An 18067-nucleotide genomic window follows, 5' to 3' on the forward strand; every position below is an offset into this window, starting at 1 on the left:
CTAATCAGGGGGTAATCTAGATCGGATCTGGACATGCCTATATACATAACATCACTGCTCAACGAAAACTATTTGGGTGGGAGGGAGCAGCCCATTTACATTTAAAGAGACACACAAAATACCCAAAACTCCACCCAAAAATGGGCATCTAACATGGTACACAAACAATCCATGGTGTATTTTAAGCAGAAATTTTACAGACACATTCTGAAGACTAAACCTTGAATAGAGGGAATATTTATTAAAAGTGTATGTAGAGTTTAAATTATATATATATATATATATATATATATATATATATATATATATATATATATATATATATATATATATATATATATATATATATATATATATATATATATATTTTTTTTTTTTTTTTATAATTAAGATCTTAACACCTCTCAAATGATTTGTAAATCTTCAAATGTATTGTATTTTCTTTTAATAAACGGAAGTAAACAGCTCATGAACTGAAAGATGTTGCTCATGTGAGAAGCACGTTTGTTTCTTTCTTTCAGCATCTTCAGGACAAACGCAGTGGAAGGAGTTGCTTAATTTCCTTAATAATTGTTGACAAGTGATGCTTTCTGGCCTTGCTTCTGTTCACATGTGACGCAGCTTTCCTCAGTGTTGAAAAATCACTTCCAGATTACGTGTCTGGATTTTCTTACGTGAAGTTTGTAGATCTTTTTCCACTTTCTCACAATCACTGTCAAATAACATCCAAGACATTTGTTTAAAACTTAAAAACATGGTATAGTTGTTTCTGGTATTAAGAAAATGTTGTAGTTTATATTCCAAGTTTAGGTTAGTTTTTATTTTTTATATTTTAAATTTGTATTGTTTTTAACCATTGGAAGTTGTATTCATTTAGTCTTTTTGTCAATTGTTTAGTTTGTTCGGTCTGATTAATTTGTTAATTTTATGTTACATTTTCAATTATTTTAGCTAGAAATTTGTGGTTTTGTCAATTTATACATGTATTAATTTGATATCTTATTTGTTTGATTTTGTCATTCTTTGTCACTTTCTTATTACATTTTAATAGATGGTTAATTTGCTTTAAGTCGATGTTAATTTTTATTTTAAAGCATGTTTAGTTCGTAAATTTTTTTTTTAGATTAAACATGTTCAATGTTTTTTACTACTTAAAATTGTAATTTACTAGTTTTTTTGTCAATTTACTAGTTTTTAAGTTTGTTTTATTGTAATATTTTTTATACTTTACATTGTCATTGTTTTTTACTGTTTGAATTTGTAGTAATTTATCGTTTTTGTCAATTTATTATTTTATATTTAACATTTCAATGATTTGTAGTACATTTGTAGTACATTTTTGGCAATTTATTCGATTTTTTAAATCTCTTGGTTTATATTATTTTATATATTATTTATGTCTGTTTAGTGTATATAATTTTATGTATTTTATTTTATTATAATATTTTATAATTTACATTTTCAAAGTTTTTAACTAGTTTAAGTTGAAGCAATAGTGTTGTTTTTGTCATTTTGCTAGATTTAATTATTATTTTGCATTGTCATCTTTTTTAATATTTGTCAATTTGTTGTTTTTTTCCCTCTATTTTACTAATCCATTTAATCAAATAAGTTTTAAGAATATTTCATTTAACATTTTTTATTTCAAGCAAATAAAAAAGTTTTAGTTTTTATTTATTTATAATAACCTACAAAACAAACATTCATATTATTTTCGGCTTAGTCCCTTTTTTAATCTAGGGTTGCCACAGCGGAATGAACTGCTTATCCAGCACGTTTTTATGCAGCGAATGCCCTTCCAGCCAAAACCCATCCGAGGGAAACATCCACACACACTCATTCACTCTCATACACTACGCCCAATTTAGCCTATCGCATGTCTTTGGACTGTCTAGGAAACCAGAGCACCCGGAGGAAACCCACGCAAACGCAGGAAGAACATGCAAACTCCACACAGAAACGAACCAGCGACTTTCTTCTGCGCCACCACAAAACAAACAATAATTTTAATACACTCATTTTCTAATTTGTATGATTTCTTCATTCTGCCTCACTCTCTTGTTAAATTTTAATGGATGGTTAATTTGCTTTAAGTCAATGTTAAGTTTTATTTTAAAGCCTGTTTAGTTCATAATATTTTAATATTTAACATTTTTTTTATGTTTTTATCTAGTTAAAGCTGTAGTAATTTTGTCAGTTTTTGTCAATTTATTATTTTTAAAGTCAGTTTAATTATAATATTTAAAACTTTTACATTGTCAGTGTTTTTAACTACTTAATTAGTAGTAATTGTCAGTTTTGTCAATTTATATATTACATTTTTATTGCTGTTAACTAGCAAACTAAAGTCGATCTTCATTTTTTGTTAATTCAAGATTTGAACAACTACTTTAAACTCCCAAATCATTGATAAACAGTCTCATGATGGCTTCAGAAGATGATGAACATATTAGGATGATTTTAGTCCACATGACGCCTGCTTTCGCTTTTGATGTTTTGATCATGTTTATGCTTCAGACTGAACATGAGTGAGGATCTTGTGACTTAATCATGTTTGAAATTTCCCAGAGCAATCATCTGCCATCTTCTGCTTTCTTGTAGCCGCACATAAAAGCAACATCAGGCAAGATCCTCTTCTTCAGCATCCCAAAACAACAACAGGACTATCAGCGAGTCTCCAGTGAAAAGGAAAACAAATGCTACCCACGACTATTCCAGATACATCCTAAGTACTGTTTGGTGGATTTTGGGGGAGGCAAATAAAGAAATCAAAGCATTTTAGTTGAGATGATGGACTTTAGGTAACCTTCAGGACTTGAGCAAACAGGATATATCAACATCTCTCCGAAGGATATAAAGAAGCCTTACATACTGAAGTCTTGCATGATCTGGGGATTTTTACATTATACCTGAGAAGCAAAAGAGAAAAGAGAGAGAGAAGTGGTCATGATGACTGGTAAGTTTAGTATCCTGATATATCCTAATAATATCTAATAAAATGTGCATTCTCTAATCAATTCCGGGTTGTTTTAATCCAGCGTTAGGTCAAATTTGGATGAACTATTTTAGCTGTTAGGTTATATTTATTTTATTTTTATTAAAATTAAATTACAATTAAATGAAAACAGTAAATTAATTATAAATTAGAAAAAAGTCAATTTAAAAATTAATGTCCATATTCGACTTAAAATTGTATTAGAATAACCCAGAAATTTTATGTGTAAAGCAGGTTTATTATTTTCTAAACTTACTGATATCACAAAATTATGTTCAGATTTATAAAATAATACATTTAAGACAAATATTATCCCATAAAATTTGTATGTTTTATTTTTAGTTTTATTTTCTATAGATCAATAAATGATTAAAAGAGAAAAATTAATTTCATAATCCTCAATTGAATATGGACAGATCCTTTTCTTACACTTGGGTTAAAAATATTAAATAAATAAATGTAAAAATAATAAATGAATGAATTAATTTTTATGAAAATAGTAAATTAGTGAAAAGTCAATTAAATTGTATTTTGAAAAAAAAAGACTTTATCCAATTGTTGGTTTTGTCCACATTTGACTCCACATTGTGATTAAATAACCCAGCATTTTTATTTATTTATTTTTGTGTGTGTGTGTAAAACTGGTTTCTGTTTTTTAACTCATTGGCATCAAGAAGTTCTAAACTTATAAAAGTATAAATATAAGACAATGTCCCAAAATTTGTTTTGTATTTTTGGGTCATTTCATTTATGAAAGGTCATTTCATATAATCTTCAATTAAATATAGACAAACCATTTTTTAACTGCTGAGTCAAATATATTTAATTTAATAAAAATTCAATTACAATTTTATGAAAATGGTGGATTGGTAATATGTTTTTTTTTTAAGTCAACTATTTTAGGTTAAAAAAAATCTATATTTACCAAGATATATGCATATTTGACTCAACATTGTGTTAAAACAACCCAACAACTTTTGAGTTTAAAACAGGTTTATTTTTCTAAACTTATTGAAATCAGAAATGTATGTTAAAATTTATATATATATATATATATATATATATATATATATATATATATATATATATATATATATATATATATATATATATATATATATTCTTTATTTATTAATTTTATTCCCTTTATATTAATAAAGGGCTAACTTAATTTAATATAATCCTCAAATAATATGAGTATTTTTTACGATACAGTCTGAAAACATCTTAAAACTAAAATTATTTTTATATGGAAGTAAATATTTATAATGTATAAATAAATTGTATTCTTTTTTTGTTTTTGCTTTATAGATTAATTTTGTGTCCTATAAATTAATTAATGACTCAAAGTGCAAAATTAATTAAATAATTCTCAATTAATATAGGTTTTTTTTTTTTTTGCTAAATATATTTTGAAAATAATCATATTTTATAATATATTGGCTGGGCTTTTTTCTTTTCTCAGATACATAAAATAATATAAAAAAAAGACTTATTGTTAATTAAATTAATAATAATAATAATAATAATAATAAATGTCTTGATAGATTCATTTTATGACCTGTAATTCAAACATTTCCATGTAAATACAATACACATGCAATGGGCTTAAAATGCTACTTTTCAACCTGCTTAATAATCCTAGTTTTAATTTGCAAATATATATTTCAATCCTAATAATTATCAATAAAAAAGTGGTATTGTTTGATAGAAGAAGAAAAATGACTTTTTTGTAGCACTTAACATTTTTATTATAATATTACACAATTATTACTTGTATCTCATTCTTTAAATACCATTTAATATCTTATCTCAAATTTATCTTTGTCATGATGACAGTACATAATATTTAACTAGATAGTTTTCAAGAGACAAGTATTCAGCTTAAGGTAACATATAAAGGCTTAACTAGGCAAGTTATTGTATAACGATGGTTTGCTCCGTAGACAATCTGACAAAACATATTGCTTGAGTGAGCTAATAATTTTGACCTTAAAATAATTTTAAAATTTTAAAAACTGCTTTTATTCTAGCCAAAATAAAACAAGTACGACTTTCTCCAGAAGAAAAAAATATAGTAGGAAATACTGTGAAAAAATGAATTGCTCTGTTAAACATCATTTGGGAAATATTAAAAAAATCGAAATAATTTTGACTTCAACTGTATATCCTCTTGCTAACATTGCACATAACTGTTTCACCACAGCTTTTGTTTATCATTTTCATAACTCCCCTAACAGATCCAAACAGCTCTAATCACCTGGTAGACTTCCACGAGTTCTACTACGAAGAATTCAACGATACAGATTTCAGCAACTTCACGTTTGTTCCCGACGAGAAGACAATCGCCTGTTCCTCCATCACAATGGCATCCGCTGTCAACATTTCATTCAGCGTCTTCTACGTTTTCATCTTCCTGTTGGCTATCCCCGGGAATGTGATTGTCGGCTGGGTCATCGGCTCCAACCGGCGCTTGCTGTCGGCATCAGATGTCTACTTATTCAACCTGATGCTAGCCGATACACTACTAGCGCTAATTCTGCCCTTTTCTGCAGTCAACGTCATCCACGGTTGGGTCTTCGGCAATGTCGCGTGCAAGCTAGTTTCATTAGTAAAGGAAGTCAACTTTTACACTAGCATTTTATTTTTAGTGTGCATCAGCGTGGATCGCTATATGGTGATCGTACGAGCTATGGAGTCCCAGAAGGCCCAAAGAAGACTCTGCAGTGGAGTCGCGTGCGGATTAGTTTGGGTTTTGGGTTTAGTGCTCTCACTGCCGTCATTCTACAACGAGGCGTTTTTCGATAAACGAATGTCCAATCAGATTATTTGCTCTGAACGATTTGAGACTGATCACGCAGACGAATGGCGATTAGCAACCCGAATAATGAGGCACGTGCTAGGTTTTGCGCTCCCCCTAGTGGTCATGTTGAGCTGCTACAGCGTAACGGTTGTACGGCTTTTACGTACTCGCTGTTTCCAAAAACAGAGAGCTATGAAGGTGATCGTAGCCGTGGTTGTGGCCTTTTTAGTCTGCTGGACTCCTTTCCACGTTTCCACCATAATTGACACCATCCTGAGGGCCAAAGTGGTTCAGTTCGGCTGCACTATGAGGACATCGGTGGACGTCGCCATGTTTGCAACTCAAAATCTCGGGCTTCTGCACTGCTGCGTGAACCCGGTGCTGTACGCATTCGTCGGAGAGAAGTTCAGACGGAGGTTTCTGCAGTTGCTCCACAGGAAGGGAGTTCTGGAGCGGTTCTCGCTTTCTAAATCCAGCAAGTCATCTTCTCTGACCTCAGAGGTCCCTTCGAGCTTTCTGTGAACTGCAGTCATATCAAAGTCCCTTTCAAAGAAAGTCTGTTTAATCCATATTTGCAATGCATTCAAGCATTTCATCCAAGTCCTATTTAAATGAATAAGGGAATCCTGAAATCTTGAAAACTGCTTGCCATTAAATTTCCTATTTGAAATCAACAACTAAATCTAAAGAGACAACACAATCTCACGGCAATTCGTAACTTTTTCATTTAGTGGCTAATTCGTATGAATTCGTACGATCTAATTCGTACAATTTAGTACGATTTGCTTTTCCCCCAATGACGGTTGGGGTTAGGGGTGGGGTCAGGTGCCACGCCTCCTTTTTAAAATCGTATCATTTCGTACGACTGAAATCGTACGAATTTGTACGAATTAGCCACTAAACTGGCAAAACGTAAAATACTTACGTTTTCTCGTGAGATCAGGCTTAAAGAGACCTGTCCCATTATTGTTGTTGCTTAAACTCTAATTATGTTACCATGTTATGGCCCTTTACACATTTCTGGCTGAAGTTATGATAGTTGGGGAAACTTAGAACTCAGTTGGTTACAAACACTGGAAGAAAAACAGAGATAAAACACAGCTAATACTCTAAACTGACTTTGGAGAGTGAGGAAATGTGCTGTGATGTGATTTTAAGACATTAAACCAACAAAGTCAAACCAACACAGTAGTTGCCAATTGACTATAATGACCAAGTAAATCCGTACAGAACCCCCCTTCAAAGAACTCCCATGCTATGAAGATTGACGATGGGCTATTTCGACTGCAAGGTGGGACTTTCTTTACTGTGGTGGCCATATTAAGCACTTTTCCCCATTCATAGAAACGCAAGTAAATAGTCTTTGTATATATATACAGTATATAGTCTTTGTTAATATGAGCTTAACTGTATGTAAATAGAGTGCATAAGTCACTGCCCACTTTTTTGGCAGTGCAAGTATTGTTTTTAAGTGTTTGTTTTAGGGTTATAAATCAGAAACCAAACCAACATGCTGGGAGGAAAATTGCATTAGTACAAACTTGATTAGAATACTTGGAAAGTGTTATATAAAACTCTGGAGAAAAAAAGATAAAGGTACATTACCATTGAGGGTAAGAACTACAATCCCATGATGCATTGAAAATGACATAACTGGATTAAAAGGATAGGTCACCCACAAATTGAAATTGACTAACCGTTAACCCACCCTCATATGATTCTAAACCTCTTGCCTTTTTTCTGTTTCTTTTTCTGTGGAACCAAAAAAAAAAGAGATATTCTAAAGAATGTTGAAAACCCGTAGCCATAGTAGGAAAATAGTAGGAGATATTACACCATGGAAGTCAATGGCTACCAGTTTGTGACATTCTTCGGAATATCTTCTTTCAAGAGTTCACACTTAGCTGATGATTGATTATAAGCTTGTTTGGCATGGGAGAGAGCCCTGAGCTCATAAGATCCTTGAGCCCGGGGCTCCCTCCTGTTGAGAGGGGAGTTTGAGATCAGGTAGATCTCGAGAACTCCCCTGCTGTAGTAGATAATGAACAGATAGTGTTTGCTCTTAAGAGATAACTACTTACTAGGAGTATATATATATATATATATTTTTTTTTTTCAAGACATTTAGACATAATAGTTTTAATAACTGATTACTTTTATTTTTGCCATGATGACAGTAAATAATATTTGACTAGATATTTTTCAAGACACTTTTATACAGCTTAAAGTGACATTTAAAGGCTTAACTTTAATTAGGTTAACTAGACAGGTTAGGGTAATTAGGCAAGTTATTGCATAATGATGGTTTGTTCTGTAGACTATCGGAAAAATATGTAGCTTAAAGGGGCTAATAATTTTGACCTTAAACTGTTTTAAAAAAAAAATTAAAAACCACCTTAATTCTGGTTGAAATAAAACAAATAAGACTTTCTCCAGAAGAAAAAATATTACCAGACATACTTTGAAAATTTCCTTGCTCTGTTAAACATCATTTGGGAAATATTTAGGGGGAATATATATATATATATATATATATATATATATATATATATATATATATATTGATATGAATATTTGAATATTTATGAATTTTGAGAGTGATTTGTTATTTGAATTTTAACAATTACAGTGCTTTGTGGGAGTGGGTGGAGTTAAAATCTCTATCTGCGCTTAAAAATTGCGACTCACTGATTGGTTGAATATTCTATAAAGCAATATGGATTGTGTAGTTTATCTGTATGAATTTGGTTTTTTAAACAACTATAAAAAAGGTGATAAATACAAGCAGATGCATTCTGCAAAAGCATATCCTGTACAATTATTTATTCATTCACTCATTTTCTTTTCAGTTGAGTCCCTTTATTAATCTGTTCACAGCGGAATGAACCGCCAACTTATCCAGCATATGTTTTATGCAGCAGATGCCCTTCCAGTTGCAACTCATTGCTGGGAAACACCCATACACTCTTATTCACACATACAGAGCACCCGCCTATACAATCATTTAACAACCTCAAAACTCAAACATGTTTTTCTTTAAAGATTTATCAGTCAAAATAAGCCTGAAACCATCTAGCGCACACAGCACATACTTTGGTTAAAGACTACAGTCTAATATTCATGATGCATTGGCTCCCTCTGTTGGTCAGAAAGATCAAAATTCATCATTGGTAAGAAGTTAATGAGTGCGACATACAGTTGGTCAGAATTATTAGCCTTCCAATTTCTAATCATAATAGTTTTAATAACTAATTTCTAATAACTTAAATATTTGATCTTTGCCATGATGACAGTAAATAATATTTGACAAGATATTTTTCAAGACACTTCTATACAGCTTAAAGTGACATTTAAAGGCTTAACTGGGGTAATTAGGTTAACTAGGTTAGGGTAATTAGGCAAGTTATTGTATAATGATGGTTTGTTCTGTAGACTATCGTTTAAAGGGGCTAAAAATGTTGATCTTAAAATGATTTTTAAAACATTAAAAACTGCTTTTATTCTAGACGAAATTAAACAAAGACTTTATCTAGAAGAAAAAATATTATCAGACATACTGAGAAAATTTCCTGCTCTGTTAAACATCATTTGGGAAATATTTAAAAAAGAGAAACAAATTTAAAGGGGGGCTAATAATTCTGACTTCACTTGTAATGTATTTTTGTTGGCCAGCTGGGAAGTTTGCATCACTCTGCTTCCCTTGAGAGAAAACTTCACAGTTTTTAAATTACTTTTATAAGCTTTAAATAAATTTAAACACTTTAAATAAATAGCTTCCTCACATTATTAAATTTACCAATCATTTATTCACCCTTAAGTGTTTTGTTTTAGGGGTTTTTTTCCTGATTTTTGTGAAGAATGTAGGTAATAAGTAACCACTGACTCATCTTTAATGTTCGACAGAAGAAAGAAACTCTGAAAGTATGGTTTGTAACAATTGGATTGGATTTTGCTCACTGAGACAGACTTCAAATCTTTTATGAATTCTGATCCCTAAATAAAATAGCCAAGGGTCACACTGTATTTTGATGGTCAGTTTATTACATTGCATCTACATGTCAACTAATTTTCATTAGATTATATGTAGGTTGTTAGGTTGGGGTTGGGGTTAGTGTAAGTTGACATGTACTTGCAAAGTTCTTACAGTCAGTTAAATGTCTGTTAAAGGGGCAGTATCAACAAATATTAAGCAGACAGTCTACTAATACTCAAATGGACCATCAAAATAAAATTATATTTATTTAAGAAGTAAATAGTCTAGTAAGTATATGAGTTTATCTATTTAATGTGCGGATGTTTAATATCCCTAACAATATCTGTATAGTTACATTTTACTAGAAACTGCCATTTCAAAAGAAATTGCTCAATATCTTGTGTTCAGCTTGTTTCAGACATAACCAAAGACCATTAAAAACTCTTCTACTAAAGAGTTAGTTCATATAAAAATTATTAATTACTTACCCTCATGTCGCTCCAAACCCATGAGAGAGACCTTTGTTCGTCTTCTGGAATACAAAATAAGATATTTTCAATGAAGTCTGAGAGCTCTTGTACTTGGTCAATCAAATGTTTAAAAAAATATAAGTAAACATAAAGTAGTGACTGCAGGTTGAAGGAAAAGCAAATATCATATGAAGCAAAGCTCAGACAGAATTCATCTGTTTTGGTGTTGGTCAAAGATGTGACAAAATCTGTAATTCGATCAAGTAAATTCCTATCGAAAATGATGGATTTCACCAACAAATATTTGCTGAACATTTGTACATGTGACTGCACTTTAATTATTGACCATTAAATATTGTTGTGTATAACTGACATAGATATAAACTCACTACTGCTGAGAAGAGAAGTGACACTTTGCAAGCACAAGTGAAGGATCTGTATACACTCTATGAGGGTTGTAATACTCTGTAATGCTGGGTTGTTAAACTAAAAATCCATGGGTCAAATATGGACAAACCCAACATTGCAACATCAAATCATTTCACATCAAATTTAAATCCCATTTTTTTAATCCAGCGGCAAATTTTGTCCATATTTGACCCAACATTTTTTGAGTGTAGATGAAGAGATAAACCATCATACCATAATACAACATATTTTCATAAAAACACAAGGGGCATATCAAACACCCGGCGCAATAAGGCACAAGACACATTTCCACGACATGTTGCTATTTTCAGACCAACGCAACCTTAATTTTCTCATCTTCAGCCACGTAGTTTAAATAGCAAATCCATTTTCGCCACTGTGTGGACTTATGGGTGTTTCGCTCTAGAAAAGAGGTGTTTTAAGGCGCATTGTTGGCGCGTTGCTATTTTTAAGGGACTAAAATAGACTGTTTGATAGACCAGCTGAAAGCAGGCCTAAAATCCAGCGCAGAGCGCATCAGTTGTGCGCTTCGCTTCACTGAAAACCCTAATAAGTTGACCGAACTAAATTAATTGAGTTAACTCGTTGCCTCAATTTAATTGAGTAATGGAGTCTCCCAAAACTTGCATATTTAAGTTTATTTAACTTGCCAGTTTTGTAGACTATACTTAAATTGTTCAATTTACCAACCAAGTACTAAGTTAAATAAACTTAAATATGCAAGTTTTAAGAGATTCCGTTACTCAATTAAACTGAGGCAACGAGTTTACTTTAGTTCAGTCAACTTATTAGGGATTTCAGTGTTACACATTGCTTAAAAAAAGGATGTACAGTAATACGCTAATATCTTTACAAATAAAAAAATTAAAGGATTAAAATATTACAAAAATTATTACTTTCTACAAACCAGCACCTCCATGCCTTCTTCACCTCGGGGGTTTTTCCAGTTTATTCACAACTACTTGCTTTTGTATAATGTTATTATCATTTTTACGAGTCTTATTTATTGTATGCATATTTATATTTATTTTATTAAAAACAAGCTTAGATTTGTACACCTGTCAGGTTTACCTTATAGGATGTGTGTTTGGATATGTTTTTTGACCACACTTTGTTATTATTGTTATTATATTATCGTTAATATATTGTTATTATATTATATTATTCTCAAAACACACCCAGAACTCATTAAGAGAATAGGCTCAACCCTGTTAGACCATGTGCTGCAGCACAGAGCGGATTTATCCATCCTTAAAATAGCAAAAGTGGATTCAGACACGCCCTCAATGCTTTTGCGCACTGCGCTTTGGACTTTGCGCCTAGACCGTTACAATAGAGCCCAAGGTGTTGAACTCTTGAACTTCTGACTTCTTTTCTATTAAAGCAAAAACATGTTTTTACATAGTAGGATTATAGATTCCACATAGAGATATGTGGTTAAAATACCAGAAATTGCTTACCACACACACATGCAGACGCATACACGCACACGCAGTATGTTGTCATCAATAAAGACAAAGTTTATGTAACCTAAAATTATTTAAAGACCTCAAAAATATGTTTAATGAACTCATTTGACATTATTAATCTTTGTAATTAAGACACAGTGGCGCAGTGGGTAGCACGATCGCCTCACAGCAAGATGGTCGCTGGTTGAGCCTCAGCTGGGTCAGTTGGCATGTCTGTGTGGAGTTTGCATGTTCTCGCTGTGTTTGCGTGGGTGTCCTCTGGGAGCTCCGGTTTCCCCCACAAGTCCAAAGACATGCTGTATAGGTGAATTGGGTAGACTAAATTGTGTGATTTAATGTGTATGGGTGTTTCCATGTGATGGGTTACAGCTGGAAGGGCATCCACTGCATAAAACATATGCTAGATACGTTGACGGTTCATTCCACCGTGGCGACCGCTGATTAATAATGGGACTAAGCTGAGAAGAAAATGAATGAATGAATGAATGAATGAATGTCTGTTTAATATGATTGGCCGTTTTGAAAGCCTGCCGTAACAAACGCTCTGATTGGTCGATATGTTTTAAAGCATTTTACAGCAGTTATGGTCAAGGCAGCTGGTTTGTATGTGGTCAGTAAGAAAGATGTTTTGATTTAAATATATTATAATGCCATATTTAAATATGTGATGTACATCAGGTTTTTAAAAAAAAGCATTTTACTTTTTATTTCTTCTTTAATTGCACTTTAGATACTATCCTTCATTTCATTCAGGGTGTTTTGGAGAGGAATATTATATTTTTGTACTCATTATTTGTATATTGCTCATTATTGTTATTGCTTAGTGATTTTTCATGCTTATTTGTAAGTTTTTAAAATAAGAATGTTGTACATACATTTTTCTTGTATGTATATTTCTCTTTAGCATAGCCAGCTGGTCACTGTTAAACAATAAAATCATCAGTTATTTTGCAGTAATTCATCTGGTTATGCCACTTCTGTGTTTTGTTTTGTTTTTGTCATGTGATTTGTGACATTTCAAACATGTGATATTATTAGCCTACTTTTAATAACAGTTCCTATTTAGTTGGTTTAAAATATCTGTCCTGTTGCATAACAAGCTTGAACTGGTCACAAAAGGTTAGTCATCTCATTTTTTTTTCTTCGAGACAGTTCAGTTTAATGAAAAGGACAATCAAAAGTTCCTCATGGGAAAGTGCTCGGTAATCAAATTCTAAAGACACATATTGATCAAGTTTATGTAACACGTCTATGTTTTTTGTTTGTTTACGGTTATCTCAAGAAAATTTTTGACATTTATAATTAAGAAGAAATATTTTACATTTACAATTAAGAAATATTTTACATTTATACTTAACCAGAAATTCAAAATCACAGATCATCTGTTCGTGTTATGAACAGCACAAATGCTAATTATTTTGATGAATGTGGTTGTTTTATGTAATTTTACAATTAAATTGTGTTTATATAAGTGGTGGACCGTTATCGGCGTTAACGTGCTGCGTTAACAAGAGACTGTTATCGCGCAATAAAAATATTGCCGTTAATTTATTCTCAAAGTTGGATTGGGAGTTGTGTCTATATTCTGCGCAAGCTATGGTGACTTTCACCTTGATATTTTAGTGCTGATGGATACCTGACCGGTGAACCGTCTGACAAAAAAGTGCCTTTCTTAATCAAATCAGCAGGATGCCTGACTTTACTGCAGTTCGGCAGTTTTACTTTAACTCATGAACATTTTATTCATGCCCCGTGACAAACTGGGGTATTAGACACAAATAAAGAGTGAGGACTGGTGAGAGTGTTATGGAATTTAATGATACGTCAAATGTAAAGAAAAAACTTCCGCATTTTGCGATGTGTAGGTATGTTTGTGTGCGTGTGTGCGTGTGGTCGTTTACAGACAGCCGCACATGTGGATCTTGTTGGTAAATATGGATAAAAGTCCTACATGATGATAATAGTTTTATTGCGGTGTTTACTTCAATAATGCCACTAATATCTGCATACTCCACATGTCTTAATTCTATTTCTGTTTAGTTCAGTTATGACTTTAGTCGGATTAAGGTAATCAAAAATCTTTGTTTGGAGCTTATGTAGGCCTTCAGTTCAACATCCATGTTTAACTGAATAAACAGTTAGTAAACACAAGTATCTCTTATTGAACATCATATATTTTCATCACCAATTATCATAGTAGAACAGTTTCTCAAGCAGTTTGTGATGCATTTTGGAAACAGGAGATGAGCCCCTGGTCTAATGCGCCACCTGGCTTGAGAAACACGTTCTCAAGGACTTGCTTTTAGTCTTTATTTGGGCAGCACACATATTCTGAATGCCTTCGGCAGAATTCAAATGAATCATTTTCATTCCAAGATTAATCTAGATTTAAAAAATTAATCTACGCCCACCTATTATTTATACACATTTAACATTTTTGGAAGAAAGTCTTAATAAATGGGGGAAAATAAAAACATAAATCACAAAATATTATAAAACTGCTTATATACTGATATTTTTTACAGTGTCACATTTGTTAAGGGCTGCATGATATTAAAAATATATATAAAATGTTATAAAATGTGCAGAATCTGCATGAAATAAAATGTACAAATTAAGAGCAAAAATAATACAGTAGGGGCGGAGTGGTGGCACAGTGGGTAGCTCTGTTGCCTCAGAGCAAGAAGGTCACAGGTTCGAGCCTTAGTTGGCATTTCTGTGTGGAGTTTGCATGTTCACCCCATGTGTGCGTGGGTTTCCTCCGGGTGCTCCGGTTTCCCCCACAGTCCAAACACATGTGCTATAGGTGAATTGAATAACTAAATTGAACTAAATTGTCCATATACAGTAGAGCAAAGAAATCATATACAGTGCTTTGTGGTTTTCTGGAGAGTCTAACAATATTCAGGTATAGAAATGTAATTATTACATTTTAAAATAACACTGTTTAGTCTGCATTGTATGGAATTCAATAATTTTTTTTTCAACATTAAAGTTACAAATGCAGTTTTTTTGTGCCTGGATGATTTGAACTCTCTTCAAATGCTCATATTTGAAGTTATATAAAGAATGACAACATTGTAATTTTAACTTTTTTGTGTAGTTTCATTCATTCATTCATTTTCTTTTTGGCGTAGTCCCTTTATTAATTTGGGGTCACCACAGCGGAATGAACCGCCAACTTATCCAGCATGTTTTTATGCAGCACATGCCCTTTCAGCCGCAACCCATTCCTGGGAAACACCCACACACACTCATTCACACCCACTACGCCACTGCGTCGCTTGTGTAGTTTATACTAGATCAAATTAAGAAGGAAAATTGTAAATAATTAAATTTTAAAAAGCAGCGGTATTAATTCATGTAGTTGTTTTATTCATTTGATTGGTTCAAATGACTGATTTATTCAGAAAGACATGACCGTGTGATAATCAGAAATGTAGATGTGACTTTACAGGTATATTTTTGTTTGAAAAACTCAGCAAAAACAGAAAATAATTTGTTTAAAATAGGCCTGTCACAATAATCAATATATCAACTTATTGCAAAACACATGGATATGACCTTAGTCGTTTCTGATGATGCGATATGTATCGCCCATACATAAAAAACAATTCCAGCAACATCTTAGCTGATTGTGCAACATCTCTATGTCTATTAGTGTCACAGGTGGCAAGGAGGACCCAAATGCAGAATTGACAAGAGAACACAATGTTTATTTTCAGGAGGTAAACAAGGCTATGCAGGAGGACAGTCAATAGTGCAGGACGATTTCAGGAGAACAGGCTGGTGAGGGGAGGAGACTCAGGACAATACAGAGGGAAGTGTCTTAAGAGGGTAAAACAGGCTGGTCAGGAAAGGGGAATTCCAAATTTCAGGCCAAGCAGTCAAAAAGGTAGCTAGCCGAACCTCTGGTTAGGGACAGGGGTGGCAAACAGATCGATCATCAAGGGAAGGGGATCCACAACCAGCGATGACACAACAGGACTAGACGGCTGGGGAAACAAGATAATTAAAAAGAAGAGGAAAAAACAAACTAGAACTAAGTAAATATGAGAAATAATTAAGAGGGGAAATAAGAGCTCAAAAAACAAAAATGAAGCAAATAAGGAACTAAATGAAACTACTGAAACTTAAAAGGCTTAAAGAAATAAGCTATAGCTAGAAATAAAACAAAGCAAAACACAGGAACAGGAATTTAAAAAATAAAGAATTAACTAAAGACTAGGGCTAGACGGAGGCTAAGGATCACAAAAATAGAAAAATGAAAACTTGAAATTAGTCTTGAGCTGCAAACAGAAATAAAGTTGATAATGATAGCAACCTTATTGATAGAAAAGTAATAAATAAATTAACCGAATCAAAAGGATTAAATTATTTCAAGATAAAGATCAAAAAGACTTGGACTAGACTAGACAAAGGAAACAAAACTAGACTATAAAAAAAAAACCCTCTATCATGCACTAAGCAAGATAAGCTAGACAAGCACACGAAAGATAGTATGACAAACCGGCAAAGACAAGTGTAAAATGAACTCAATATAAAGGGAGTAGATAGCACAAGGAACAGGTGAACATAATTAGACAAACAAGGACTAAACAAGGGGGCGAGGCATAGGAAAACAAGGAGGCAGGACAAGAGGAGCACATGGCCAACACAACAAAAGAGACAACCATGTGCTAATACACAAAACAAACAAAGAGACATTAAACACAGACAGGAGTGACAGGGCTGTAAGGGCTGGATCCTGACAATTAGAGGTGTCAGTGTCAGAGTATTTACTATAAGTTACTATAATACATTCTCAAATGGGTGCCTGACAGCTGAAAGTAGATATGGAAACAGATATCACATCTTCTGTCACTCTTTACCTTGCACTTTTTTGTGAACATTTATTATTATTATTTATTTAGGATACACATTTTCACATTCTGATTCTAATGTCTAAATGTTAATGAACATAACTAAATGAAATATTCTTAATATTAAAACATTATGTGTTCTTTAGAAGAGTTTACTTGCATTATGCATATATATCATGAGATATACACTCACCGACCTCTATATGTAAACCATACTGGTAGCGGGTTGGAGTCCCTTTTGCCTTCAGAACTGCCTTAATCCTTTGTGGCAGAGATTCAATAAGGTACTGGAAATATTCCTGAGATTTTGCTCCATGTGTTGACATGATAACATCACACAGTTGCTGCAGATTTGTGGGCTGCACATCCATGATGCCAATCTCCTATTCCACCACATTCCAAAGGTGCTTTATTGGATTGAGTCTGGTGACTGTGGAGGCCATTTCAACACAGTGAATTCATTGTTTAAGAAAGCATTCTAAGATTATCCATGCTTTATGACATGGCGCATTATCCTGCTGGAAGTAGCCATTAGAAGATGGGTACACTGTGGTCATAAAGGGATAGACATCAGTTGAGCAAAAACATTTCTCTCATGGCCAAACGTCTTGTGCAGAGCTGCAAATGAGGTGCCGGAACAATACTCAGGTAGGCTGTGGCATTGGCACGATGCTGAAATGGTTCTCATGTGCCATTCTCCTTTGACCTCTGGCATCAACAAGGCATTTGCGCCCACAGAACTGTTGCTCACTGGATATTTTCTCTTTTTCGGACCATTCTCTGTAAACCCTAGAGATGGTTGTGTGTGAAAATCCCAGTAGATCAGCAGTTTCTGAAATACTCAGACCATTCCGTCTGGCACCAACAACAATGCCACATTCAAAGTCACTTAAATCACCTTTCTTCCCTATTCTGATGCTCAGTTTGAACTGCAGCAGTTCGTCTTGACCATGTCTTCATGCCTAAATGCATTGAGTTGCTGCCATTGGATTGGCTGATTAGAAATTTGCGTTAACAAGCCGTTGGACAGGTGTTCCTAATAAAGTGGCTGGCATATGTATGTATG

General features: G+C 33.1%; 2 protein-coding genes across 2 annotated transcripts in view; one reads left to right on the top strand and one right to left on the bottom strand.

Moving 5' to 3' along the window:
- Positions 1–18067, bottom strand: part of phgdh (phosphoglycerate dehydrogenase) — a 722740-nt gene that overhangs the window by 601913 nt on the left and 102760 nt on the right. The gene's annotated exons all lie outside the window — the stretch shown is intronic.
- On the top strand, positions 2638–7560 carry cxcr1 (chemokine (C-X-C motif) receptor 1). The gene is made up of 2 exons (XM_087268596.1): positions 2638–2956; positions 5236–7560. The coding sequence occupies exons 1-2, from the start codon at positions 2947–2949 to the stop codon at positions 6318–6320; spliced, it is 1095 nt and encodes a 364-aa protein (XP_087124722.1). The 5' UTR covers positions 2638–2946; the 3' UTR covers positions 6321–7560.

The sequence above is a fragment of the Danio rerio genome, chromosome 9, assembly GCF_052040795.2.
Source record: "Danio rerio strain M-AB ecotype USA chromosome 9, GRCz13ab, whole genome shotgun sequence".
Lineage (NCBI taxonomy): Eukaryota > Metazoa > Chordata > Actinopteri > Cypriniformes > Danionidae > Danio > Danio rerio.